This window comes from Alternaria alternata, assembly GCF_001642055.1.
Source record: "Alternaria alternata strain SRC1lrK2f unplaced genomic scaffold CC77scaffold_22, whole genome shotgun sequence".
NCBI lineage: Eukaryota > Fungi > Ascomycota > Dothideomycetes > Pleosporales > Pleosporaceae > Alternaria > Alternaria alternata.
This window is the reverse complement of record NW_017306211.1, coordinates 631,564-658,079: the sequence shown is the minus strand read 5'-3', so window position 1 is coordinate 658,079 and position 26,516 is coordinate 631,564. Positions and strand designations below refer to the sequence as shown.

The following is a 26,516-nucleotide window of genomic DNA, read 5'->3' as shown; positions in this document are numbered from 1 at the left end:
TCTTTAAAGAATTAAACTACCTCCAAGTCATCGTCGTCGTCGTCCATGGCAGCAATAAGTCCTGCGTCTAGACCTCCCAGACTCTCTCGTCCAGGCTCGCGAATGCCTTTTCCATCTAAGAAGAGACGGGCTTTCTTCTTTGCTGGACTGGCTTCTCGTGTACCGCGGAATGCAGAAGGCACCTCCTTCTTGGGTGATGGGATACGACCGTACTTGAATCCCCAGCCGACGGGGTCGCTCGAAGTTGATGATTTCGCTGATGCTGTTCGTTTACGTTTAACGGGCGCCAAAGAAACATCGGCAGACGTACGGTTAAGCAGACTACTAAAGTCGGTGTCGGCTGGCTTATCAGGCTTTGCACCTGTTGAGCCTTGCGACGATGTATACCCTCTTGCGGGCAGATTCTGGGTACCAGCACCCTTCAACTTCATGTAGTCACCTCCGGTACTGCCATCTCCCATTGTACCAAGCTTCTTGGCGAGCTCTCTTTCCCTCTCTTTTTCGGCCAATTGCTTACGGAAGCGATCTTCTCGATTCGCTCCGCCTTCCCAGTTTTGGTGATCGCGGTCGATGAGTTTGGCTGCTCCACCGGGTCGTGGTGCAATGTATACGGTTTCGTGGAGTTCTCGATCATGGTACTTGCCTTCCCTCTTGAGTTCATCACCCTTAGGGCCACCACGTCGACCACCAAACATGCCGCCACCAGGCCCACTACCCATCCCGGTCATAGTGTTAACTTGCATGCGGCCTTTCTTGGCTTTGTCAACCTGAAGTTGGATGTGAAACTCGCAGAACTCAGTCTTGCGACCATCGATCCACTGGCCACATTCTCTGCCGTCTTTACGTTGCGCGTGGCAGAAATCCAGATCCCTCGCTGTGCCGAGTTCGAGTATAGTATCATCAGAGCTCGAGAGTTTCAGTGAGAACTTGCCGGTATCGCGATTCCGTGGTGGCATGATGTCTGGGTTGAGGATGGCAACTAGTGTACCAAGAGGCAGTTTCCAGAATTGCGAAAAACCGGTATCGAACAGGAAAAGGTCCAGCTCCCATTTGAGGTCTGTTAGACGGATAACCATGAACTTGCCATTCTGATCCATGTCTTTGTCCTGCTTGCCTTTTGTCTGGTCTTTGGCTGCGTTCTTGGAGTTGTGCGGTGTTGACTTTGAGCAGATGACCCCGAGAACGACATAGTCATTTTCCCATTCTGGCGGGTCGTACTCAGGCGCTTTGACCGTCTTTAGCAACTGCGGTATGGTGAGTACAGTCTTGCCTTCCAGCGTGCGTGTTACAACATTGTGTTGCATTTCTCTAGACTTGAGGTGAAGACCAGAGAAGGATTCAAAACTGGGCGCATCTGTACTGTCGTCGCGCGATGAGATCTCGGCGTATCTTGAAGCGGTTGGGGTCGTGCCAAAGCTGCTGGATGAAGATTTGGAAGCGGATGATGTCGGGCGTGCGCTCTCAGGTCTGAAGGACATTGTGGATCCTGGCCGTGGAGTAGGTGGGTTTCCGAAGGACCGATTCTGTAGACTTTGTGTTCGGACGTGAGTCCTGGAGGCGGGCGGTGGCATGTCGCGCGAGCTTTGGTCGGAACTTGTTCGTGAGAGTGAGGGCCGATCTTTGATTCCTTCGATGTTCTGCAAGCCAAAGCCCCTGCTCCTCCTCTGCTCAGCCCTCTCTTCCTTGACCTCGCGCTCCTTCTCCTTGTTCCTGCTTTCTGCGATGCGTTCGCTGAAGGACTTGATCTTTGGCGTTCCTGGACCTTGAGACGAACCCAACCGTGACAGTCGCCCAGGGGTCCCCGGCCGCTTGAGACTAACATCGCGAGCAGTAAGTCCCTTGTCTATGCCCAACATGACCCGCGCAGGGCTCTTGGGCTCAGTAGGCGGTTGGCGGGTCCGGACTGGTGAGCGTGGCACCTCGACGTCGTTGTCGTGTTTGCTGTCGGGTCGCGATAGGTCGATTCTGCGCATACTGGTGGCCATGCTGGCTCGCGACGATGCGCCGTTACGGTCCATGTCCAGCGACTCGTTCTTCTTCTTCTGCAGCGCCTTCAACTTCAGCTTGGCCTCGATGGCCTGGAGCTGCAGCTGAAGCGTCTCCTCATCCTCTTCTCCATCGCTACCGGCTTGGACTCCTCCGCGCGACATGGGGCGGCGTTTCGAGGGGGATGGTGAGGCCGAATCGCGCTGGCGGCGGCTCTCGTACTTTTTACGTCCGGAGGGCGAGCTGAGAAGGGCTTCGACGGACGACTGCGGGGGCCAGTTGGGCTGGTTGTCTTTGACTGTGACAAGAGTCAGCGCACGCTCAGCACCGTTGGATTCGCTACCAGCCTCACCTTTTGACTTGGGGCTCTCCCGCACGATCATTGTTGTGATGGTGCAGTATTGATTGCGGGAACTCGCAGCGGCCCATAGCAACGCCAATACTACAGACGGGAAAAAGCAAGAATCTGGGATCTCCAGGCAGGAATCACAAGCGCATAGCCGGGACCCGTTGGCGTTTGTTGACACCGGACTGTGGTTCACCCCAGACTAATCTAACTCGAAACCGTGACGTGACAGGGATTGCGCGTGTTTCGGTTGACCCGACCCACGCGACGCGACTGAACTTCACTTTGCGCCAACAGACTCGGTACACCACTTGCATCCCACCTGATTCAAACTAGTATAATATACTCCCGCGATTCAATTGGACTAACATACACATCACAATGGCACGTACACGCTCAAAACCAGCAAAAGCGACCCCAAAGGAATCCACACCTGAACCCACCACGTCCACAGCCAAATCGCTACCCGAAAGCACACCGAACCCTCCAAAGCTATTCGTACTACCAAAAGACACATCAAAAGATGCGCGCATAATCAGTCTCGACAACCCCGCAAACGCCACCCCGTCTAGATACTACTTCTGCCCCGAGAAAGGCTTCTATGAATTCACGCGCATCGCAGCGCCCAAGAAGGACTGCAGGAGTTGGTTGATAACAGGAGAGAAGGCCGAGGATGACACAACAGAAGGAACAGACCCTTCGCGGATAGGCAGCGGCTACATCACCAAATCCGCCGACCTCTTCGTCGCAACACCAATCGACATACTCTTCCTCATCCTCCCCGCCCTTACACCAAAGTCCGCAAAAGACACCAAACAACACTTCCTCGCCATCGATGACTACCTCGACTCGCTCTCGTCTGCTTCACCGCACTGGAAATCGTTGTTATCACAATACACCTCCCTGAGATCCATGATAGAAACCAAGATGCGAAGGATATGCGACACAGTCGACGCCGGCGACGAAACCATGTACCGCCTCTCCCATCCCAAACTCCTCGAAGTTCTGCTTGCAAAAGCCGAGCGCATGGTTAAGAATGGACTTCCACCATCGCTGGAAGAAAAGTACATCAAGACTGCCCTGGAAATCCCCGTTATGAGCATAAAGCGGGAGGAAAGCACACTAAGCGCCGTTTCAACAACAGCAGGCACAGAAGAAGAGAAGGAGAACAAGCCGACAATAACGGAATCCCAAACAAGTGTCGAAACTAGCATAACAACACCTGACGACGACGCCTCCTCAAAACCCACACTCATAACCCCTGAGGGAATCCCACACCTCCTCCGCCTCCGCACATCGCTCACCTACCTCTTCAGCGCCTACATGTCGCCAACCCTACGCACACCCCTCCTCGCCCTTCTAAGTGCGCGCTTTGCCCCTCTCGAAGCCCACCTATCCTCCATCGCAGCCCTCAAATCCGAAGCCCTCTCACTCCGCTCTCTGTCAGACAACATAAGCCGGAAACGTGCCGTTGAGCTAGACGAAGAGAAGATTGCGGAGCGGGAAGAGAAGAAGAGGAAGAAGGAAGAGGAGGCCATCAAGAAGAAGAACGAGGGGAGAGGGGTCAAGCAGTTGAAGAAGGTGGATACGAGTGGTATGAAGAAAATGAGTAGTTTTTTTACGGTCAAGCCAAAGGGGTCGTAGGTGAGATAGTTCGTAGTAGGTCGAGAAGGATGATTCGACATGATACGAGAGAATATTCTAAGTCAATAGTTGTAGTTGGGTCAGGGTCTTATAAATCCGACCTAATCTTAATTCAACCCCAACCTATCTGCCAGTGTAGGCTAACTCCTATCTGAGACTCATGTCCTGCATCTCCTCTGCCTGACTTCTCTCTGTCTCGCAGCGCATAACCGAAATGGCGAGCCAGTACGTAGGATCTTCGAGACATCATCTCATCGTCCCCTCAGCGAACCTGCCGCGGCCGCGAGCTGCATTGCCGAAGTCTTGTGCGTATCCAAAGAACTCAAGAGCAGTGATGAGAATACGGACGGGCTCAGACGACATGGTTATCTCTAGATCCGTTCGCCTCATGATGCACTCTGGAGAAAGGATGTCGTAGTTCACGAGCTCTTGCCAGACATTGATCATTCGCTCTTGCATTTGGAAACGCCACTTCAATGCATCCATCATGATGCGTATGTTGAGCACACGTTCGTCCATAGGCCTTGTATTTGAAGCAGCGACTTGCACCAAAATCCCAAATACGTGATCCCGGGGGTGTCCAGGGTTTGAGTTACATCTCACCAAGGCCATCTCTTGAGTGATGTTAGAGTCGAGCGTGGGGAAGACATGGAGCTGTGTCGTTTTGCTTTCGGGCTGAACGACGACATGTCTGCCACAAGCGCGATTTTGACAAAACAAAAAGTAGCGGCATAAGGGTATTTCGTTTTGAGTGTATGTTCTTGGAGTGGTTTCGAGGTCATGGGATTTTGGGGCACGGAGTTCGATGCGCGTTCATCGTTGTTGCTTGTCACAATGAGTACCTAGGTAGTCTCCGCTCGAGCAACACACTCCATTTGGTCCTGTTGGTTTGTTTTTGAAAAATAGCCCTGGAAGAAAGAGCACAACCGAAGTCATTTGCTTTTTCCATACAAGTTTTGGACTCCAGGACTGGACGTGTTGTAGAGAATAGAAGAACACGATAGAATGTGGTGCTTATATACACCCGCTCGTCCGCATAGAACACGTGCAACACGCAGGCAGTACCACAAAACGTAAGCACTGCCTTCCCATGTGGCAAACCTCGCCGCAACTTGACGCATTCAATCATTACATACTTGCACGAGATCTATTCTTCTGTAACCATCAAACCTGCTCTGTTCCGCTCATCACATCATGTCGGTCTATTTTTGAGGTGTTGCTAAACTGTTCTGTGGTTTCTTAGATGGGTAGACACCGATTTTTAAGGACAGTCATAGTCAGAGCATGATCGTCTTTTTGATGGAGAGAGCTTTCTTCAGCGAGCAAGAGAACAAGAGAGTGGGTGACAGACATGAACATCAAAGCCTGTATATTTTCGGAGGACATCATGTTCTTGGGTGTTTTGTTTTGAGCCCAGCGAGGAGAAAACATGGACCTGTGTCGTTTTGCTTACGGACTGGTCGACGACATGCAGGCTTCGGGTAAGAAAAAGAGTTCTTGGCCTCCATCGTACTCTATGACTTCACTGTAAGGCTGTCATGGCTTCTACTAGTACTTGACTGTTCCATGATCGCCCGGGAAGACATCCTCTGGAGACAAGCATGATACTAAGAGGTTTGAAATCAGGTCTCTGATGACTCTGGCAACTACAAAACAGCCTGACATCTCGATGGGGATCATCAACACAACCTCTGCGTCCTTTCATCATGATCTTTCATTCTCATTTGAGGTACACAGGGGAGGAGCACGATCATTACGAAGGCTGAACGCATTTTGAATAGTATAGCGGTATCTGTCGAGCATCCCGCAAGATACGCCATCAAATACAATGGCTCTTATTTTGAAGTCATGCAGAATGGTCTGAAAATATTCTATCTTGGTGAAAAGGCGGGGAGCCGAGCGGAGAGGACATTCCTTGTATGCTACTGCATTTTTGTCCTAGTACGGGTACTCCAAAGAACAAGAGTACGTTGAGAGTTCTTCCCGTGGTGCCGAACATAAGTGATGAATGCAGTGTTTTGTTGCAGCCGCCTTCCACAGACATTTTATCTCCTCTTCCCATTTTTTGTTCTTTCTCGGCAGAGACAGGCATGATGAATTTCATTATAGTTTTGAGAATGAGAATTTGAACTGTCGGTATGAGTAAAGAAGAGCACAAGAACTCAGTTTTTTATACCTGCTCAGCGCTATGAACGACTGACGCTCGAAGTAGAGCGTCTCGTTGGTCTGTGGCGTAAGTGCATCCGCTCAGTTTGAGGGAGGTGCGGTATGCAGTCACACACATTACCTAGGCAATACAACACAACAGATAGATGTGACCTAGAAGTGCTCTCATTGTCTCGAAGAACTCGCGCTCATTGGTGTTTGTGGATGTAACTGCCAAAAGGCACCAAATTCGCAACCATGGTGTCTTTTGAACTCATTCACAGGCTTCCCCTTCTCTCTCAGCTACATCAGCGATATCTGGAGGGGTTCATAATTTACAAACATGGTGTAGATAGAATGCTAGGCCTTTTGCGTGAGCGGACACTGGACATAGGTATCGATCAGCCGGTTTCAGATTTTAGACATGTCGAAAGCGGGAAAGAAGCAGCCGACATGAGTAGATTCGACTGCATTTTGGTAGAACAAATATGTATTGTTGCGGATAGAAACAAAGTCAGGCACATGGTGAGGTGTATATATATACTGGTGAGAGGTTAAAAGACCCGCCGGTAACTGCGAGAGACAACAGTCGCCTTTCGTTTCCTCTACGAAATGATCACTTGAACTTCTTGCAGATGCTACACAACAATCAATTTGATGTTACTCTCATTTTTGAGCCGCTTAGCGAGAGAGTCTGGTTCGTCTTGTTTTTGTGCGCGTGTTTTGGTAGTTTGAGAAAGCAGACGCAGATGCCAGCTCATGCGTGAGACGAAGTAGTTGCTTGTTGATAGAATGGCAGAAACACCCAGGCAGAGTCATTTGGAGGGTGCAAGATATGTTTTGGCGCTAAACAGAAAAGTTTGTGGTTGTAAGGAAGTAAGAATAGGCGACCCAGGAAAGGTTTATATACACCTTTCCCGGCTGAAAGAGCCAATATCTCTCGCCGCACCAGCGCATCAAGTTGAAGGGACGAAGAGAAAAGAAATCCAAGGTTCAAATTGACGTCGCTTGTAGTTTTTGGTACCCAGCGACTCGCACATGGCTGGTTGATGACAGGTATTCACTTTGGAGTGCTGTCAGGACACAAAATCCGTATGCTGCGGCCATAATAGTTTAGAAGCAGAGGAGTCCAGTCATGACAACTGGCAGACTAGTTTTTAGTGTGGAGACAGAGGAGGCACACATGCCCAAGACTTCCACTGATTTGTAGTAAAGATTGAACGAAGTGTAATGGAGAAAGAAGAACCGCACAGCGGCAAGGTGAGCTTTATACCCGCTTCTTCTGCCAACAACTCCCATAACTCAGCATCGACGGGTTTTGAAAAACATTGCTGGACGAAGCCACGACTAAAGACAGCAGTCTGATGTCTGGTACGAATTCCTGCCTCAAAACAGACATTAACCTTAATTTGCTGCTTTTGAAAATTCTCTACGTTCAACAAAAGCACTGCTAAGATGTCATACTATGGTGTTTCCGCGTATCCAGCCAGACGGTACCAGTGGTGTACTTGGAGACAGCGAGAGAAGGCCAGCATGTAGTTTTCGGTCCTTTTTTTTCTCGAAGAGAGAGAATAATGAGTCGAATGTAGAACAATGAAGACAAGAAATAGCCGATGAGAACGGAAGGCTTTATATAGTAACCATACGCCAAGCTTTGATCCATGTGGTGTTTGATGGTGCATTTCCAAGCCAGGGCTGGGAATTAATTTGCTGGAAGTATGCTGAGGCACATATCGTTCCTTACTGTAAGCTTTTGGAAGTCGAGCGCTCGCATACATCGCCACCACCATCGTTTTGGAAGTTTGAAAAGGCAAAGAGGGGAGAACTCATGGACTTGTATCTCCAGGCATTTTGTTTGATAGTACAATGGGCACGCATCAATATTTGTTGACATGCTTTCGGATACTCGGCAAAGAGCGCAGGGACGAGCAGAGCACATTCCTCGATTGCTTGTAACTTTTTGGAAAAATGAAGAAAGGTGTAGAGTGTAGAATAGAAGGATCCAGCGAACAGATTGAAGTTTTTATACTCTCAAGCTTGGCCCGTGGTTTGGGCATCTTGCTCATTTCCCACCATACTGCGACGGCGATCCAATTTGAGAAAAAGAGCTCTGATTGTTCCTTTCAGAAAGGTTTTTTTCCGACTGCTTTGCAAAACATGCGGATCAGACTGCTGTTTTTCGACGACATGCCGTAGACAGGTAACGATTTTCGGACAAAGACTCCCCAGATAGTTCCCATAATGTTGGGTCTGGTCAAATTTTGACCTCCGCCACCGACATAGGTATGGCGTTGTGGCGTTTGTTTCGAGAGCCGCAGACTGCAGTCATATAGCGTGTTGGTTCGTCTTTGAAGGACAGAACAATTGACCGCACATAGTCAACTACGGTTCCTTTTTTTGGTACGGAGGTACGTAGAATCAGCCGAAGGAGGAGGCGAACGCCATACGCAGCCCGCCAATCCATTTTGGAGAGAATAGAATGAAGAATGGATGATAGAAGACCAGAAAAGAAGTATGGAAGCGGAGAATTTATACTTCACCAATAGAGCCCAAGCGCAAGTCACGAGAAATAGTTGGGACGGCTCAGGGTGATCTAACATCTTATAAAGTTTTGAGATATTTAGCCTATCATACTGTAAGCCATAACAATATTTTGGTACACATAACCGCCTTCACCTCGCCCATAGTCATGTCATCCAAACACGAATCGAAGCATCCCTAGCCATATCAGCATCTACTTCTTCGCCTTCCCTCTTGATTTGCTTCTCGTGTTCCGACTCGGCGGCGGCGTATCCTCGCCACTATCCGCAGCAACATCCACGCCTGAACTCTCGTCCTTACCTCCAATCATCCCACCATCGTCCTCCTCAGTCTCCCTGTTATCAGAGTCAATTCCCCTGTCTACACTTCGCCTGCGATGCGCATCTTTAGCCTTGCGCTCAGCCTCCCAGCCCTGCACAAGACGCGTAACGTCGTCTTCGCGGGGTCTCTCTTTGCCATTCCACGCACTACATCCACCGCATCGCCATCGACCAACGTCTTCGAGGGTGCGGGCGCCGGGCGGTGCTTGTCCGTTAACGAGTCGGCACTCTGAGCAGATCAAGACGAAGCGGTTCTTAGCCTGTGTTTCGTCTTCGCCGAGGAGAGCGTCGAGAATGCGGTCGTACCAGTGGGTTTGCGTGAAGGCGGCGGGCGAGTCTTGTGTGTACTGCTTGGTCAGGTCGGGACCACCACTGAAAGCATTGGGCGCGAATTCGGCACCGGGAGCCTCTGGTGGGGGTAGATGTTGCGTCGGAGGCGGGCCTTGGGGTGATGAGACGTTGGAAGGAATCTCTTGTGGAGTAATTGGGCGGTGCTGGGACTGAGGTCGCTGGATGTTGGCCGTTGGGGGAGGTGCCATGCCAGTGCGGGGTCCTGGAGGCGGCACTGACATTTGAGGGCCTTGAGGCTTCTTGCAACCGGGAGAGTTGCCCTGCTGTGGCTGCTCAGGTTTCTTGGGCGATGCTCCATACTTCTCGAGCAATTGTTGGGTAGAGTTGTACTTGGTGGCTTCCTTCAGGCGCTCGATGGTAGCGTCGCGTTCCTTGTTCAGCTTCTTAAGGTAGATCTCGGTATTGCGAATGCGGTAGTCGAAGTAGCTCATGAGCGCGTAACGGATGCCGTAGAGTCTGGAGAGTCAGATTTGTGACCTGAAAAAGCAAAGTGTAGACATACAGTACTGGCCCTCCAGCGACAACACTGCCCTCGATAGGGCCCCAGTTCTGCCATCCCGTCACGAAGGTGAGAATCATCGCAGCCAGAATGTAGGCGAAACCGGCATACAACGTCCACATGACGCGTGCGCGTCGCGCGAGCTGCTTCTGTTTGTCATTGCGCGCGGCGGCTCTGTTGATCTTGCCGGTGAGAGTGTTGAGCGTCCTCTCGAAAGAGGCGGCGTCTTCGCTACCCTGTCACAGTCAGCAATTGAACTAGCGCGTAGTTGGAACCGTCTTACCTTCCAAGGCCAGAAGGACACCATGTTGGCTCTGGTAGATCGCAGCCCGGTGTGGGAGCTAGAATTCTACCGTTGAGGCCAGCGAAGCGTGCTCGTGTGTGGACCACTTTCAGCCTTCGCGACGTCAGCGGGTGTCGGATCGTCGCCAGGGATCTTCCTAGCACGAACGATGTCACGTGCAAGCAACTTTCCTCGCGGAACTTCCGAACGGAACTGCATCTTTCAATACGCTTTTGGTTTCCTACTCACACCCCCGACTTACACAAAATGGCGCTAGTAGCTTACCGGAACCTGCTGCGATCTGCGCGCATCGCCTTCGAGGGTATGCACTGCACTATTCGGATTACTTCCGCAGCTCACACAGCACAGGCGACATGAACACCCTCTTCGCCGCCCGCGCCGAAGCCCGCAAGAAGTTCGAGTCGAACCGCAACCTGCGAGTCGGAAGCGAGGAATTGCAAGCGTCATTAGTACATGCCGAAGAAGTAGCCAAGTTCCTACGAGAGAACGTTGTTCAAGGGCAAGCAGCGGCGGAACAGGACAGTTACAGTACGTTCGCTCAATTATGGTATCTGAATCGAATGCTGAAAGTTGCCAGAGCTACGGATACACGAGCACACCGAAAGAGGCGACAACGAGGATATCAAGAAGGGAAAGGGAAAGACTACATTGGGAGGAACCAAATGCTGTTCCTCCTAGGCTTTTATCCACAAAAAATAAATCATGATACCCGTACATTCCAAAACGCCGACCCAATGCAGGAGATGCAAGCCTAATTGCCGGCCAAACTGGCGTACTGCACATCGTCGTCCGCTCCTGGCGGAGGTGCCACAACCATGCTATCCAGACTGTTTTGTGGTGCCGCCTCGACAGCAGCTTGGGAAGCAGCTGCCCGTCGCGATGAGCCTGTCGCCTGTCGTCCTTCCTTTGCATATTGCATTCTGACATTTTGATCCAAGCTGTCCAACTGCTTGGGCTTGCCCCAGGTTACGCGCATAGGGCAACCCTTGATGACCACCTTGCCCTTTAGTGTCCCTGCTGCTGTCTCGGCGTCCTCTCGTTTTACATAGTTGACGTATGCGCAGTGCGCTCGGTGCGAGCATACTAGCGACCGAAGTTGACCGTACTGTGAAAAGTGCTTGCGGAGCTCGTGTTCAGGAAGATCGTCTTCCACGCCCGTGACGAAAAGCGATGCGACGTTGGGGTCCGAAGGTGGCAGCCAGTCTTGTGGGTTTGGCTCAGCGGATGCACCGCCCATGCGACCTCCTCTTCCAGGCCTCATGCCTCCTCGTGCAGGTGTACCTCGCGAGTCTCGTGTTCTGATCGGACCAGGAACGTGACTGCTCTCGCCTCCTGCGCCGCCACCGCCCGGCGCTGGTAACGCCTTCTGGCTGCTCTCGCCCTCTTCAGCCTCTATCCGTCGCTGCTTCTTGTAGTAGGGTTCACTCTGTGCCAGACGCTTGAGCAAGTCGCGCGCCTTCTCGTCCGTCTTCTCATACGCCTCCATCGCTCCCCGTCCCTCCTCGATCTCTCTCTCGTGCTCCTGCGCATAGTACTGGCGGTTGATGTCGCTCTGTGGGCCGGGCGCTACCATCTTCAGCGCAGCATCGCGGACTACGATGGGCAGACCGAACGACAGATCAAGCATGCAGTGTTGACAGCAGTTCTTCAAACGGGCGCATGTGAGGCAAATGTTGGTTCGCTTTTGTCGCGCGGTGCGGTCGGCTTTCCAGCGGAAGATAGTGAAGGGTCGCGTGCAGATCTTGCATTCTGCGCCATAGTCCTCCTTCAGCATCTGCACGTATTGGCTATCCGGCAGGCATTTCTCGCAGACGGACGGGAAGTCGGTTGTCTCCCAACCGGATCCTACACAAGTCAGTACAGATTACTTGCGGTTAAAAAGAAGAGTATGACGTACGGTTCAGGTCGGTTTTGATTTGGGGTGGCATGGTGAGTGTAATGCGCAGGCTGTAAAGTCGTGGAAGGAAGTCGCAACGTAATCTCGCGACAGCAACGGACGTATCCTGGGTCGTGGAGTACGTGATAGTGGGGCGCAGTGGTTGTTGCGATGGCAAGTAGTGGCTTCAAGGTGAGTGACAGTAGAAATCTAGGCACTGCAGTATACGGCACTTACGGTCTTGGCTTTCACGCGCTCGGGTGGCAACCACCGACCGCTAGCTCCGTTGACCAGGGCCGCGTACAGAGTTAGTCGTGATTGGGCGAGGCCAGTTACCCCCTAAGAAATTCAAGTCCCAATCTCCTACCCATACCGCTCTTTCCTCTCCAGGGTTGTCTTTATAAACATTTAAGGGTCCTCTCGCTCCAATTGTTTATTCTGATATCCGTTCCATTCACTTCTCCCCCCACATAACCTTTTATCACTCTTAATACCAACCATGTCTCCCGTTGCGCTCGAAAAGGAAGACCATACTCGCGATGCCGAGTTCAACAAGGCCATGCACGGCAAGTCTGCAAAGGCTCGCGGTGGTATGACTGCCATGTTGCAAAAGGACAAGGCTGCCCAACAAGCTGCTGTAGACGAGTACTTCAAGCACTGGGACAACAAAGCCGCTGGCGACGAGACCGAGGAGACACGTAAGGTGTGTATATGTGGCATTTCAACAGCGTACACTATAGATACTAACAAACCCAGGAACGACGAGACGAATACGCCACCCTCACAAGGCACTACTACAACCTCGCAACCGACCTGTACGAGTACGGCTGGGGACAGTCTTTCCACTTCGCCCGCTACGCCTATGGCGAGTCTTTCTACAAGGCCATTGCTCGCCACGAGCACTACCTTGCCCACAAGATGAACCTCCAGGACAACATGCGCGTATTGGATGTTGGCTGTGGTGTTGGTGGCCCCGCCCGTGAGATTGTCAAGTTCGCCGGTGTCAACGTCGTCGGATTGAACAACAACGACTACCAGATCGAGCGTGCCACTGCCTACGCCGAGAAGGAGGGTCTCTCAGACAAGCTCAAGTTCACCAAGGGTGACTTCATGGTAAGATTGACCCAACCTGACCCCCCTCTGTGCCCCTCACTGACTTGTGTAGCAAATGTCTTTCCCTGACAACTCTTTCGATGCCGTTTACGCCATCGAGGCGACTGTCCACGCGCCATCGCTCGAGGGCATCTACAGCGAGATCTTCCGTGTTCTCAAGCCTGGCGGTGTCTTTGGTGTCTACGAGTGGCTCATGACTGACAAGTACGACAACGACAACCCCCACCACCGCGAGATCCGTCTTGGTATCGAGATTGGTGACGGTATCTCAAACATGGAGAAGATCGAGGTTGCGCTTGATGCCATGAAGGCTGCCGGCTTCGTGATGGAGCACAACGAGGATCTGGCGGACAGGGACGACCCCTACCCCTGGTACTGGCCTCTTTCTGGCCAGCTGAAATACATCAGCACCCTTGGCGACATTCCCACCATTCTCCGTATGACCAAGGTTGGACGTGGAATCATTCACAAGTTCGTTGGTGGTCTGGAGATGATCGGACTCGCTCCCAGGGGCACCCAAAAGACTGCCGACAGTCTTGCTCTTGCAGCTGACTGCCTCGTCGCTGGTGGACGGGAGAAGCTTTTCACACCCATGTACCTCATGGTTGGAAGGAAACCCGCCGACGCATAAGCCTTCGATTCTTGCTTCCCTTTGCATTAGACTTCTCTTCGCATCTAGGACCCTGTTGGTCTGCAGGCTTTTCCTTCGATATAGGAGCATCTTCTCCTAGCATTTGCACGACGCGCTTGGGAGACGCGCATATATACTATAATAATTGGAAGTAGGGCACGGTCTAGGGACGGTCATGGTAACGCGAAACGTGGTGATCATAGAGAATAGAAGAAGTAATCTGCTCATCTAAGCAACATGATTGAAGCATGGCCCAAGTGATTGACTCCATCCGTAGTCTAACCAGGAAGAGTGTCGTGATCAAAGCAAGATGATAGTGAAGAACGAGAGTAATCTATGAGCGTCCCAAGTGTTGAGACGGAATCCAAGATGCAGGTCGGGTGTTCTCGCTATAGTGGGGGCCGTGCACCAGAGCTGGATTGTTAGCGCGTTCAGGGCCCCAACGACTAACTTCGCATCCCCGAAGTCCGAAGAAATTGTACAGCAGAGCTCAGCGGCCATCACTCGCCCACGGCAAAACCTCACCACACCTCCACCCTCACAAGTCACCCACAATGGCTGCTTCAAGGCTCCTCCGACCGGCCTCCCGCCTCGTCTCGGCTTCGCGGCCAGCGCCCGCCTTCCGACCAGCTTTCCGCGCCGCAGCCATCACACCGTCAATTGCAAGGAGAGGATATGCGTCGGGCCAGAAGGAAATGACTGTGCGAGAGGCGCTCAACGAGGCTATGGCTGAGGAGATGGAGCGAAACGAGAAGGTCTTCGTTCTCGGAGAGGAAGTCGCGCAATACAACGGAGCGTACGTGCCCACCACCACCACTACAAACAAGACGGATGTGACATGTCTGCGATAAGAAAGAGGAGGATCCAATTGGGGAAGGAGCATATCGCAGGGCATGCACAATGAATATCAAATCAAGGGCGGTGCTGACTGAGCCACAACAGTTACAAGGTCACAAAGGGCCTGCTCGACCGCTTCGGCGAGAAGAGGGTTATCGACTCTCCCATCACAGAGTCTGGTTTCGCTGGTCTCACCGTCGGTGCTGCGCTCGCTGGTCTCCACCCCATTGTGAGTTTCTGAGTCGCCTCCATGCCCTGAAAAAGCAAATCTGACAACGACAACAGTGCGAGTTCATGACCTTCAACTTCGCCATGCAGGCCATTGACCAGATCATCAACTCTGCCGCAAAGACACACTACATGTCCGGTGGTATCCAGCCCTGCAACATCACCTTCCGCGGTCCCAACGGTTTCGCCTCTGGTGTCGGTGCTCAGCACTCCCAGGATTACACTGCGTGGTACGGAAGCATTCCCGGACTGAAGGTCGTCTCCCCATACAGCGCCGAGGACGCCAAGGGTCTGTTGAAGGCAGCCATCCGTGACCCCAACCCGGTCGTTGTTCTCGAGAACGAGTAGGTTACAATGGACATGAGATGGAAGGCTCTGTTACTGACAATGGCAGACTTCTGTACGGTCTTTCCTTCCCCATGAGCGAGGAGGCCCAGAAGGACGACTTCGTCATTCCTGTAAGCTACCCCGCTACCCTCCCCACTACGTACAGACACTGACAAAACCCCTCAGTTCGGAAAGGCCAAGATCGAGCGCCCCGGCAAGGACCTTACCATCGTCACCCTCTCCCGCTGCGTCGGCCAATCCCTCGTCGCCGCCGAACAACTCAAGTCCAAGTACGGCGTTGAGGCTGAGGTCATCAACCTCCGCTCCATCAAGCCCCTCGACGTTGAGGCTATCGTCAAGTCCGTCAAGAAGACCGGCCACATGCTCTGCGTAGAGTCTGGTTTCCCCTCATTCGGTGTCGCATCTGAGATTATGGCGCTCACCTGCGAGTACGCTTTCGACTACTTGGAGGCACCCCCCGCCCGTGTCACTGGTGCTGAGGTCCCCACACCGTATGCCCAGAAGCTGGAGGAGATGAGCTTCCCTACCGAGAGCTTGATCGTAGACTACGCTGCTAAGCTCCTCAGGGTATAAGGTTGAGGAAGGAATATAAGAGAATGGCGTAGTGGCTTTGAGCGTTTTGTGCTTGATCGGTACATTGCGTATGCAAGGCGTAGGGCTAGACACGAGGATTTGGGTTTGGTAACTGAACTGGATTTGTATGATCAGACGATTGAACCTACTTTTTCGGCTGAGGTAGACGGCATTTTCGATTGCATGTACAAGTATTCTATTGCAACTCCATCTAACGATTCAATATTGATAACCAGGGTGAGTGCAAGAGAGAAGGGCTGACATGTGCGGATTAAGTGACTTCAGACGAAGTATGAGTGTATCTCTTTGGTTATGTCTTACTATCACATGCTGTTCTCAAGGCTTAGATCATCAGCACCTTACCAATATTTTGTATCGACCAATACGTGGACCTCACTTATTCCATAACTGGAGGTTTGTAAACAACGCTTCTTCCCTCATTCATCCATTCCACCTTTGTCCTCTCAGTCAGTTTCTTCTTTTCTTTCCAGGATGTGCCCACTCAAACAAGAACGAATTGGCACACAGCATGGTACTTCGTTCAAGCTGGGCAATACATGCCATGTCGCCTCACAATTGCTGGAAAAGGGTGCAGGGAGAACATCACTGGCTGCAAAACGGCTAGGTCGGCAACGATGAGGCAGCTGGTTTTCATCTTCACCTTCATCGGTGAATATGTATTCAACGATGATGGTTGCTGCCGCCTGACCCAAACCTTCGTCTGGCATCACACTCCTTTGAAGTTGTTTTACGGACGACAACTGCAACACGGCACTGTGCATGCTCGCGAAGCGAACCCACGATGTCTACTGACGGGTTTCCCGCTGGTGGGCGATTCAACAGCATTAAGGAGTGGCAGCGGGCTCTTTCCCAGTATACGGATGACCTCGGGCAACAACATCATAATCAAGATGATCCATCGAGCGAATCTGAAGGACAGGCAGATTCTGTACGTAAGGTCAAGATCTTGTGCATAGTGGGGACTAATGTACGAACGATAGGAGATCGCAGAGTCAACTGGAACGATTGCGCCAGAAGACAAAGTACAGCTCACGAAGACAATCAAAGAAGGCATTGATCGTTGCAAGCAAGCCATGGAAAACAGCAGTGCCAAGTTGGAACAGGACATTGAAGATGCGAACCAATCTTTTCATGCCGAGATTGATTTGATGAACGAGTGGCACGAGCGCATCAAGGCGCAAGACCTCATCTTGGACAAGAGGAAGGAAGTTCATGTCCGCTTGCCTACGAATCAAGTTGTTACTCCGGCTCACAACGCATTGGTTGACGAAGATGCCAAGGAGGGTATTCTGATTGCGGAGTCATTCGGGGCTATCAAGACAGAAAAAGCCAACATTCGAGCAAAGCTAGCCAACCAAGTTGAGAAGGCCGAGGACGCATACAGAAGAGACCCCGTTACACTCAGCACGCAAATCAAATGCCTCCGCAATGTCGCAGAGTTGTCAGGTGTCGACCTTGACACGGGTGTTGATGAGTATATCTTTTACGAACCGGTAGCTCCGGTAATCGGCGTTCAATCGTCGACTCAAGTTCAAGGTTCTTCATCCACTCGATCGAAGCAAAGTAAAACTGCCAACGTACACAAGCGCCATAAGCCTACAGTGCCAGTCTTCAATCTACCTGAGAAGGGCTGCTCCAACTGTAGTCGTCTACAAGAGGAACTGTCTACAGTAAGTAGAGTCAAATCCAACCTTGAACTACTCTAATCATGACTTAGGCACATAGAAAGATTGATCGAATTCAGGCTGCTGCTCCAGTACCGGACATGCGAAAACTTATCAAACATGGCGAGCAAATTCTTTCTGAACTTATCCATCAACGCGATTCAGCAGACGGGGCAGCAGCCAAAGAGCTAGAAGACAAGAAACTATCCACGGAAGCAGCTCTCGAAGACCTAGCCAACGAACAGGCACGCATCAAGAAGATTCACATTGGCATTTGTCATTTTTGGGACCATGAGAATCAGGACGCCTGGCAAGAGACGTTTGATTTGTGTCGCGAGGAGTTGGTCCGCATCAAGAAGGAGCAACAGGCGCTTGAGAACCATGACTTCAGATGTGATGAGAAAGTAAACAAGCGTCAGTGGAACTCAAGGGAGCTTCTTGTCAAGCAGATCAAGTTCTACGACTCTTTGCTGAGTCTGGCAAGGAGCCATGTTATGAACCGTTGGGGAGATCTGATCTTGTCGGATTCGGACTCAGAGTAGGGCCAGAACTTTCATGCTCTGATGGACGTATATAACAGAACATAACACGCAAAGAGTCATGTCAGTTCTTCGTATGCAGAGTGTGGAAAGTGCTCTTGTTCATGCGTTTGTGTTCACCTTCACCTTCACTTATGACCTGCTAGTTTCCACGCTAGTCGATCTCGTCCTTCTTATGAAAGTTTCTGACTCTGACCTTAACAATACAACCATTGCACCCACCTTGAACGCCATCGCGAACCCATCAGCGAGTACTGCGCAAGCCCACCATGACACCAATCGAGATCGCCGAAGGTCTAAAGCAACGAAACGCTGTCAGACTGAGCATGCTTAAGGATACCAAGGAAAAGTTCAACACTATCGTCGACAGACTTATCGACGAGCACCTAAGCCAAAGTGATGAATTCAGTGAGCGGACAGAGAAGCAGAGGCTTGTATGAGGACTGTTAGTTGAAGTTGTGATGTAAACTAACTGGGGCTTATAGGGCGAGTCTACTACTACCACCAAAACTGAGCCCCCGTCACCGGATTCAAAAGAGTTTCTCAGAACCATGATAAAGAACGCTAGGGACGATTGCGAGGCTGCTTATAAGCTAAGCGTCTCTGCACTTGGGGAAGCTCGAAAGAAAGCTTCCGAGCAACGCGAAGCTGATGTGAAGGCATGGAATGAAATATATCAACTTCTCGTAGCCGACGCGGTAGACACCGATAAAAGGCAACGCTACGGGGAAGGCTTGTTGTACTCTCCAGCCACCGCGTCGATTCGCAAACACATTTCGGATGATTGCAATAGTGGACTGGCTTGTATGAAAAAATCCGTCCTGATCAGTTCAGTGGAGATTGACCGTATTGAGATAAGATCCAGAGAAAGAGTAGGGTTGGCATGGTCGGGATATATGCGAGAGGAGAAGGCATACATAGAGCACCTGAGCAGTCTTGAGTTCCAGGCCTCTAGCGCAGGGATTGATCTTGGCTGTGAGACGACGGAGCAGACATTATATAGGTGGGTCGAGGAAGTTTCCTCAAAGAAGGAGCACTACTAGCAGCGGGAACAGGATTAAAGATCATTTCTCAGAGAAATGGTAAGTAGTCACAAGCCTGGGTCTTTGTAGATCAGCTCAACAAGGGTGGCTCAAGAAGCCAGCAATGTATTACAGTTCGATTCAACACTGCATGCAAAGTGCGCATTGACTGTTTCGACTAAGGCATTTCCCTCTGGCATGTCAACAGTAATTAGAATAGCGCGGATGCACGGGTAATACAAATGTAACAAATACAACTCGAAGATGCTCATGCCCTGACGAGGTGTGCATAATGACATCTCCATGAACCCTTGATCAACTTCGACCTCTGGTTGACGGCATCCCCACACACGGTACCAAATTTCGCATGCACAGTCAAAGTGCTTCCATCCATCATGCTGCCGATATTTCCCTGAGTATTTCCCACTTTTTACCTTCTGACTCCACTCTGAACCTGTGACTGTAGAAACGGCACAAAAGCTTCGCAAGAAACTCTCAACATGGATTGGGTAAGTTCAGCCTCTCTATTGTCCTCACCGCGATTAGTGAGCCAAGGCGTGAATCATATCATGCAAGTCTACCACCGATGCATGCTTCGTCACCGCTGATCATAAACACTTGATACTAACAGCAAGAACAGATCCGTAAGCGTCGTGATGAGCGCAAACGTAAAAGACTGGCAGCCCGCCGGACCTCACTCAACAATTCCCAACTCGAACTTGATACCGAACAAACGCAGAATAAACCAACAATGGCATCAATGTCGACGAGGTTTTTCTCGATTCGCCGTCAACGAGGTGTGAATACTTGCTTGACAAGATACGATCTGCTCGAACAAACTGGCGAAGAACCAGAGTATGCAACCCCAGCAACAGAAGGAGAGACAAGAGCGAGACTACAGCAATCGCTTCAGTCGATGGGGATAGACAATAGAGAAGAGATGCTTCGCAACCCATTCGTCACACCAAGTCCATCACCACCACTGCAACCCACCAATTTGGTACCAACTGCCGGCCAGCAAAACGTATCTACCGCCTCAAGGTCATCAGAACAGCTACGACCCTCTGATTCAGCATCGGACGGCGGCCAGCGACCGACACCAAGCTCAGAATTCGATGATGCTACAAGCCAAACCTGGCTTGAGCGAGTAAGCAGCACCATCCGCCGCAAACCCAACATCAAAGCTTTGCAAGCGTACAAGAGCGGGAGCATCCGCTCAGCCTGGGCGTACACTCTTCCCAGAAACTGGAAGACGCGTAACACCGCGGCCACGAAAGCCTGGGTTGATAGTGCCGCGGTGGTTGATGAGCCGCAGCCCACTAGATCGATGGATGATATGGATATCGATGACGAAAGGAGAAGTCCGCTTCCAAGTCACTGGCGTGATGGTGCAGAATTGCAACAGACCTTTACAAGAAGGACAAGCGAGGTTGTTGGAGGTGACAGTGAGGTGGGGGACTGGAATAGTCCTAGGGCATCTGGAGATAGGGACGCCCAAGAAGTCGACGAAGAGATAGACAAAGAGTTTAGAGACTGGGCGAATCAGCACAAGATGCTGGTTGAGCGGTATGATCCACTTGCTGAGGCAAGTAAACGTGTGTCGGTTTTGAGTCAGACGCCGAAGAACAGGTACAGTGACTATTTTCGGGGATCGTGAAGGGCGGATTGGGACATCGGATTGACCACGGGACTGGTTCTCGAACCGTCGATTCCAACTCCAATACAGCACTGACAGCATTTATACCTTTTTCATCCTTCTAGTGTTTCTTAAGGGCGCAAGCAACGGTCGAAGTGTGCAGGAAACACCCCGAATCGGTTAAACATGCCACACGTGCTCTCGACGAATTTGCTCAGTGCGGATTTGTCGATCATAACACCATGTACGACTACACCTTCAGTCGCACTCACACCAGGAGCCTACATACTGTTCGAAAAAACGACCCGGGACTACGACAGCAGCTGCTGAGAGTAACTTCAATGGGCATTCTGTATGCGAACGTCGCGGACATCCAACCTGGCGTATACGTAGTGCAGGTGAAGGTGAAAGAGCCGCAAAATCCATGTCTTGGTTTTGCATCAACTTCTTATTATCCGAGTTTTGGTTGGCGTTCGAGGTGAAGAGAAGACATGTACCTGCGTTCTGTTTTTAGTTCTCATTGTAGATAGAGGGTGAAGATCGATACGTACCTTATTGTCATAATACTAGCTATTATTGCCATCTCATATTCGCACTGGAGGTCATGATACTTCAACAGCTCATCCCCCTCCAGCTTTTACTCTCTAGCAGACACCACAGATATCTGCTCAACATCAAGAAACCGCTTCACAGCACCAGCACCAGCAACACCAGCACAATTCCCTTCTCCTCTCCCTTCCACCACGACCACAGCAACAGCAACAATGCTGTCAACGCTGAACAAGCTGCGCGTCTTATTGAGCCTGGTGCTCATCGCCATCTTCGTCGCGAGCTCAGATGAGCTACGCATCGCAATCGGCACCCTCTTCTCTTGGGCCCTAGGCCATGTCCTCATACATCGTCTCGCGCTGTCGATTAGGTACCGACAAGCCCTCAACACCTACATCCTGGTGTCGTTTTGCCTGCTGGCAGGCCTAAACGACCCTTTCTACCAAAACACCTTCGGTCGCCTCCTGGACCTCTTCTTCGAGCGAGACCGCTGCGATCCAGACGTGCCTGGGTCGGGCTTCACCGACTGGCACGAGACGTTCCGCCGCCGCAAGGCTTACGAGATTGATCTCGTATGGCAATTCCTCCGCGCTGTCTTTTTTTGGACGTTCGTGGCGATCTCCCTCCCGATCATCATTCCGCTCGCCCACTGGCTTTATGCCAACATCAACAAGGAAACGGAGCTGGAGAGGGCTTTTGCCTACATTGAGAAGCATGGCGAGCGGCCGCCGTGGTCGTACAAGCAACCGGAGGCCACAGTGGTGTCCAAGAGGGACACGAGATACAATCTCATGAGCAGCGAGCTGATCTTCGTCTGTGGTCCTGGTGGAGGGTATGAGACGGTGATCGATGGCGACATCGAGGGTGCAATCTCGCGCCGGCGTGCGCTGAAACCGAGATTCTCATGAGCGCTGGTCGCCATGCTGGTGGGATTGTGGTGTCGGCAGCGAGCTGCCTTAGCGCTGGTCGCTGGAGTAGCTCGATCGTTCGGGTGTTCGTTCAGTAAAACTCAGGGGTTGGTACTAGTTTGAGGTTTTGTCTCAAGTTTTACGATCGGTTATGTTTATGAGACTCACTCGGTTCGATCTGGTCGCAGTTGTCGAATGTATGTTCTTTCCTCTCGCTATGCCATTCTCCTCAAATCTGCGTGAAGACCTCTACCAACCTCCTCTTCATAAACGAATCGCGTGTCTGGGCTCATAGGGTCGTTGATCATATGGATGGGCATTTGAATCGCTTCACACATATGTCTCATCAAGTCAGGAAGTAATTCGTTGACCTTGGCCAGTAGCAGAGGTATAAACTTCGAGGAGCCACCTGGCAGCTTTGCCAAGAGCAGCATCAACTGTGTCAAGTAATCAGGGGGACTAAGTTCCACTTGCGACGCTGGAAAGGACACAAAAGGTAGGACATCCGCTAGGGCGCAGGCGATGTCGAATATTTTCTCAGTCTAGTTGTGTTAGCAGCAACGTGAACTTGGATGGTAACAACGCACCATGCCGACCCCGTGAATCTGTAGACTCTGGATAGGCAGCTTCATTGAAAGGATGGTCAAGTCCCTGGCCACCAGGATAGGGTACCTAAACGTCAGACAGTCATGGACAGAATCTGTAGAGAGATAACCAAAGCGAGGAAAAAGTTCCCACAACTTGATCTGTAACCAGAATTGCGATATACGGATATTCGCGGTCTCTTCGTTCGAGATCTCGAGTACCACAGGCAACGCAGTACGAACATCACGTTCGAGTTTCAGCAACCACTCTTTACTACAATCTTCAGTAGATCCATTCCACACTGCGAAGAAGATATCACTAAGGGGCCGAAAGACTGATGTGAGGTAGCGTAATCCGAGCTCTTCATATGCGTCGAGTGGGTCGTCGAGTGGGTAGGTGGAGGGCGTGACTGGTAGAGTGATTGGCCGATTTCTACGGACACCATGTGCTCTGGAGAATAGTAAGCGCCATGCGTGAACTCCACAATCTGTCCAACCTACCTCTCGGAGACCACTAAGATCCAGAACAATCGTTTCCGTGTCTTCTTGTCGAACCAGTCTTGATCCTCGTCCTTCAACATCATGAATAGGGTCGTTGCTTCTCTCAGATAGAACCATGCTTGACGGTAGTTTCCTTGGCCAGCGTAAGCTCCGTATAAGAAGAAGGATATGTAAACGGATCGAGGGTCAGGCTGTGTGACCCTGGCTCGGTCCAGAGAAAGCAAAGCATGATCTAAGTAGTAAGTTTTCGAGTTCACCAGTGAAGACTGAGTAGGCCCCCAGCTGGCATCGTCCGTATCGCCAAAATTCGCGATATATGCACAGAAGGCAAAGATGAGCTGACAAGATATTGGCGAAACTTGCATTCTTGTAGCTTCATCTCGCAATACATCGACAGGTAGAAGAGATACCAGTCGATATATACGGTTCTCGTAGACGCCGATGAACTCTCCGAAAACGCTTTGCGTAAATTCTACAGGCGTTGCTGTGGCCGTTATAGCCGACGACGATGAAGCATCCTGCGGATCTTCGAAGTTGTTCTGCGAGATTGACCTCAACTCATTGAGTACGGTAGCTCTTGGACCCCTGTTGCCTCCTTGGCCTCGTGGTGCATCGAATGTACATGCTAGGTTTGCTGATAGACATCCTGCGCAAGGTTGCGAGCCGTTACATTTGGTCTTGCGGCGGCGGCACGCGTCACAAGCCTTCGGAATGACTTTTCGCGCTTTGACAGGGATATTTTGCATCAAGTTCGTTTGTCTACGCGCTGTTTAACAAAATTAGGAGAACAGACGGGTGGGTTGAGCGGCTGGTCAGACGCGTCCTGTGGTAACCGAGGTAGATTACGTCACATCAACAAGCGCGTACCTTCTGTCTGGTACGCGTTGAGCGAAGGAGGGACTTCACGAAGACTGCGCTAAACGATTGGAAATTACTCAATTTCTCGATATGGTAAGGAATAGCACCCTACAACCCGCGTCTATGACCCTTCTTCACTCCTTCCACTCCGGGTTCGCAGCACCCTTCTCATCAGCAACGCGTGCATGCCCGTACGGATCAACTTGAGTGCTAGCAAACTTCCTGGCACTGACTCGCTGCTCAAACAACATGTCGAGCTCACCGTACGTCCGGCCTTTCGGTTCTGGCAGTCTAAAATACACCCATACCACAACGCAACCACAGGTACCAGCCCAGAAGAATGCCGTTTTCGCACCCCAAGCCCAATTGGCATCGCCGAGCTGATAATTCGTCAAAACGTTGACGACAATGTTCGAGATGTTGTAGAGTGCGCGGGCGAGAACGATAGTCTTCGCTTTCAATCTCGTGGATGACATCTCCGAAACAATTGAGTAGGTTACTGGACCGATCGTGAAGTCGTACACGAAGACGAAAAGAATCAGAACCGCTCCGATGGCCCAATTAGACGCTTGCGTGCCAGCGAAAGAGCATGATCCGACGATGATAAGGATGACAAACAGTGTGCAACCACCCGAGAAATGGATCGTTCGCCGGCCAAACTTCTGCATCAACCACCAAGAGCCAGCGGTACCGATTAGGCCAAGGGCTAGCGAGATCATTGACATGTTGAACGATTGCACCGTTGGGAGACCTGCTTTCTGCATGAAATACGCGCTACTCGTTGTTAGCTAGAAATCTCGCTGATCTCAAGTCCATATACTGACAAGTAGCCCATGATATTGGTCCCGCAAATCGTTTGAGCGATCCAGGTAAAGCATACGATTTCGGTCCGTCGGAGATCTGTCCCCTTGAACAAGTCCGTCCATCGTGTTCCTTCAGACATGTTCTTTTCCATTTCGTTGGTATGTTCAATCATGGCGATTGTCTCATCGGCGTTGAAATTTGGGTCCTTGTCCGGCGAAGTCAGACGAAGCAATGCAGCTTTAGCACCTGCTTTGTCTCCTTTTCGAACATGCCACCAAGGACTTTCAGGTGCGAGGAAGACACCGACCATGATTGGTATGGGCCAGACCCACTGTATAGCGAAGGGAATACGATAAGCCCATTGATCCGGACGTTGAACGCAGCCGCGATTCACACCCGCAGCAATGAATTGTCCCATTACCCAGCACCTTGATGAGTTAGCAACCAGCTTTGGAAGGAACAATTGATCACGCTTACATGTTGACGAATGTGGTCAGGATCGGCCTCAGGCGTACAGGCGCGACTTCCGATGCGTACTGCGTTGTGAGAGTCTGGAACATGCCCCAGGGTATCCCGCAGAAAACCTCGCCAATGACCAGTGTTTGAACGTTGGGTGCAAAGAAAAGGATGAAAATGAAGGCAGTCATTGACATCAGAGCACCAATCATGGTCTTCCGATAACCATAACGCTCACTGACGAACCCGTTGATGAACAGGCCGATCACTTCACCGGCTCGTGCTCCGTTCGATCTGATGCAGTCAGAAAGTGTGCTATAACTCGAAGTTGGGTTCATGTGAGACTTACAGAGCACTCTGCCAACTCGCCTGAACACTGTACTTGCCAGTAGCAGCGTTGAACACTCCGTACTTGCGATTGAACTGAGGACTGCCGTACAAACTTCCCAACAACGCAAGATCATACCCTTCCATGATCAGAGCACTCGAGAGGACGACTGACCAGCCGACCGCTTTTGGATAAAGCTTGATCGCTTGGATGAGGGTCATGGATTTCTCATCATCAGCAGCATGTCGCGCCTCCTCGTTAGGCGCCACGAGCTGTGTTGCCATAGGTTGTTGGAGGTCCTTTTCTGCCATCGTCGAGTTGAGTGGCAGGTGCCGTAAGGGAGAGGCTCGAGTTGATGCAATATCACTAAGGAAATACGCTGGGTTTATAACCATCTACGAGCACAGGTGATCATAGTCAGACTAGGGTCGTCTTTGATGCGGGTTAGCGAGAGCCCAGCAACTTGGACCCCCCATGGTGCCCCAGCTCTGGTAGTAAAACCGCTCACGCTACGCTCTAGATTACTCCAACGGCACAAGACAACGCCACTCGAATTGTGTCTACGAGTCTTTTCGCTGCTAAATGATCGGAAGGAACGCGGAGAACCTGGATCTGTGCGGCAAAGCATTATGTTTTCACGGAGCCAAGGCGGAGGCAACGCGGGAGCAACACGGATGCTGCATTGCGGGGCTGACACGAGTCGCGCAGGCATGCCAACCATTTACGAGCGACTCTTATAACCACGAATCAGAGGTATTCTCGCAATGATGTACGTGGGTGGGACTATTAGAGGGTCGGGAAGCAGTTGGGATAACAGGTCCCGCGAGTTTGCAACCTTCTGCCTCTATCTTCCAGCTAACCAATGCTTGGAGCTGCCACCATATTGCTACGACTACTCAGTTAT

The 26,516-nt window shown here is 51.2% G+C and overlaps 12 protein-coding genes across 12 annotated transcripts; 8 read left to right on the top strand and 4 right to left on the bottom strand.

The window, feature by feature from the left end:
• Window positions 1-3: 3 nt before the first annotated feature.
• Window positions 4-2,573, bottom strand: CC77DRAFT_403754 (hypothetical protein). The gene is made up of 2 exons (XM_018531571.1): window positions 2,339-2,573; window positions 4-2,284 (listed from the first exon to the last, which is right to left on the bottom strand). The coding sequence occupies exons 1-2, from the start codon at window positions 2,367-2,369 to the stop codon at window positions 12-14; spliced, it is 2,304 nt and encodes a 767-aa protein (XP_018381832.1). The 5' UTR covers window positions 2,370-2,573; the 3' UTR covers window positions 4-11.
• On the top strand, window positions 2,562-4,094 carry CC77DRAFT_1024284 (hypothetical protein). The gene has a single exon (XM_018525843.1). The coding sequence runs from the start codon at window positions 2,714-2,716 to the stop codon at window positions 3,974-3,976; it is 1,263 nt and encodes a 420-aa protein (XP_018381831.1). The 5' UTR covers window positions 2,562-2,713; the 3' UTR covers window positions 3,977-4,094.
• Window positions 4,095-8,707: 4,613 nt separating this feature from the next.
• Window positions 8,708-10,231, bottom strand: CC77DRAFT_1053573 (hypothetical protein). Its single transcript, XM_018527752.1, has 3 exons — window positions 10,116-10,231; window positions 9,836-10,068; window positions 8,708-9,789 (listed from the first exon to the last, which is right to left on the bottom strand). The coding sequence occupies exons 1-3, from the start codon at window positions 10,137-10,139 to the stop codon at window positions 8,856-8,858; spliced, it is 1,191 nt and encodes a 396-aa protein (XP_018381830.1). The 5' UTR covers window positions 10,140-10,231; the 3' UTR covers window positions 8,708-8,855.
• On the top strand, window positions 10,117-10,851 carry CC77DRAFT_403638 (hypothetical protein). Its single transcript, XM_018531570.1, has 3 exons — window positions 10,117-10,437; window positions 10,485-10,664; window positions 10,714-10,851. Exons 1-3 carry the CDS (start codon window positions 10,383-10,385, stop codon window positions 10,812-10,814), a joined length of 336 nt encoding a protein of 111 aa, XP_018381829.1. The 5' UTR covers window positions 10,117-10,382; the 3' UTR covers window positions 10,815-10,851.
• Window positions 10,714-12,227, bottom strand: CC77DRAFT_1024281 (hypothetical protein). Its single transcript, XM_018525842.1, has 2 exons — window positions 12,034-12,227; window positions 10,714-11,981 (listed from the first exon to the last, which is right to left on the bottom strand). Exons 1-2 carry the CDS (start codon window positions 12,062-12,064, stop codon window positions 10,888-10,890), a joined length of 1,125 nt encoding a protein of 374 aa, XP_018381828.1. The 5' UTR covers window positions 12,065-12,227; the 3' UTR covers window positions 10,714-10,887.
• CC77DRAFT_1024280 (hypothetical protein) lies at window positions 12,133-13,987 on the top strand. The gene is made up of 3 exons (XM_018525841.1): window positions 12,133-12,715; window positions 12,769-13,125; window positions 13,178-13,987. The coding sequence occupies exons 1-3, from the start codon at window positions 12,512-12,514 to the stop codon at window positions 13,754-13,756; spliced, it is 1,140 nt and encodes a 379-aa protein (XP_018381827.1). The 5' UTR covers window positions 12,133-12,511; the 3' UTR covers window positions 13,757-13,987.
• A 323-nt stretch (window positions 13,988-14,310) lies between these two features.
• Window positions 14,311-15,742, top strand: CC77DRAFT_1012555 (hypothetical protein; the record flags this gene model as incomplete). Its single annotated transcript, XM_018523773.1, has 5 exons — window positions 14,311-14,552; window positions 14,699-14,822; window positions 14,879-15,165; window positions 15,216-15,279; window positions 15,335-15,742. The coding sequence occupies 5 exons, from the start codon at window positions 14,311-14,313 to the stop codon at window positions 15,740-15,742; spliced, it is 1,125 nt and encodes a 374-aa protein (XP_018381826.1).
• An 802-nt stretch (window positions 15,743-16,544) lies between these two features.
• Window positions 16,545-17,969, top strand: CC77DRAFT_1065418 (hypothetical protein; the record flags this gene model as incomplete). Its single annotated transcript, XM_018528806.1, has 3 exons — window positions 16,545-16,691; window positions 16,744-17,433; window positions 17,481-17,969. The coding sequence occupies 3 exons, from the start codon at window positions 16,545-16,547 to the stop codon at window positions 17,967-17,969; spliced, it is 1,326 nt and encodes a 441-aa protein (XP_018381825.1).
• Window positions 17,970-18,235: 266 nt separating this feature from the next.
• CC77DRAFT_1078502 (hypothetical protein) lies at window positions 18,236-19,009 on the top strand (the record flags this gene model as incomplete). The annotated part of the gene is made up of 2 exons (XM_018529289.1): window positions 18,236-18,400; window positions 18,452-19,009. The coding sequence occupies 2 exons, from the start codon at window positions 18,236-18,238 to the stop codon at window positions 19,007-19,009; spliced, it is 723 nt and encodes a 240-aa protein (XP_018381824.1).
• A 245-nt stretch (window positions 19,010-19,254) lies between these two features.
• CC77DRAFT_403598 (hypothetical protein) lies at window positions 19,255-20,763 on the top strand. Its single transcript, XM_018531569.1, has one exon. The coding sequence runs from the start codon at window positions 19,740-19,742 to the stop codon at window positions 20,643-20,645; it is 906 nt and encodes a 301-aa protein (XP_018381823.1). The 5' UTR covers window positions 19,255-19,739; the 3' UTR covers window positions 20,646-20,763.
• A 511-nt stretch (window positions 20,764-21,274) lies between these two features.
• CC77DRAFT_403591 (hypothetical protein) lies at window positions 21,275-22,188 on the top strand. Its single transcript, XM_018531568.1, has one exon. The coding sequence runs from the start codon at window positions 21,389-21,391 to the stop codon at window positions 22,079-22,081; it is 693 nt and encodes a 230-aa protein (XP_018381822.1). The 5' UTR covers window positions 21,275-21,388; the 3' UTR covers window positions 22,082-22,188.
• Window positions 22,189-22,296: 108 nt separating this feature from the next.
• On the bottom strand, window positions 22,297-25,923 carry CC77DRAFT_944761 (hypothetical protein; the record flags this gene model as incomplete). Its single annotated transcript, XM_018534983.1, has 7 exons — window positions 22,297-22,623; window positions 22,669-23,116; window positions 23,167-23,932; window positions 24,188-24,798; window positions 24,849-25,256; window positions 25,306-25,578; window positions 25,634-25,923. 7 exons carry the CDS (start codon window positions 25,921-25,923, stop codon window positions 22,297-22,299), a joined length of 3,123 nt encoding a protein of 1,040 aa, XP_018381821.1.
• Between the last annotated feature and the right edge of the window lie 593 nt (window positions 25,924-26,516).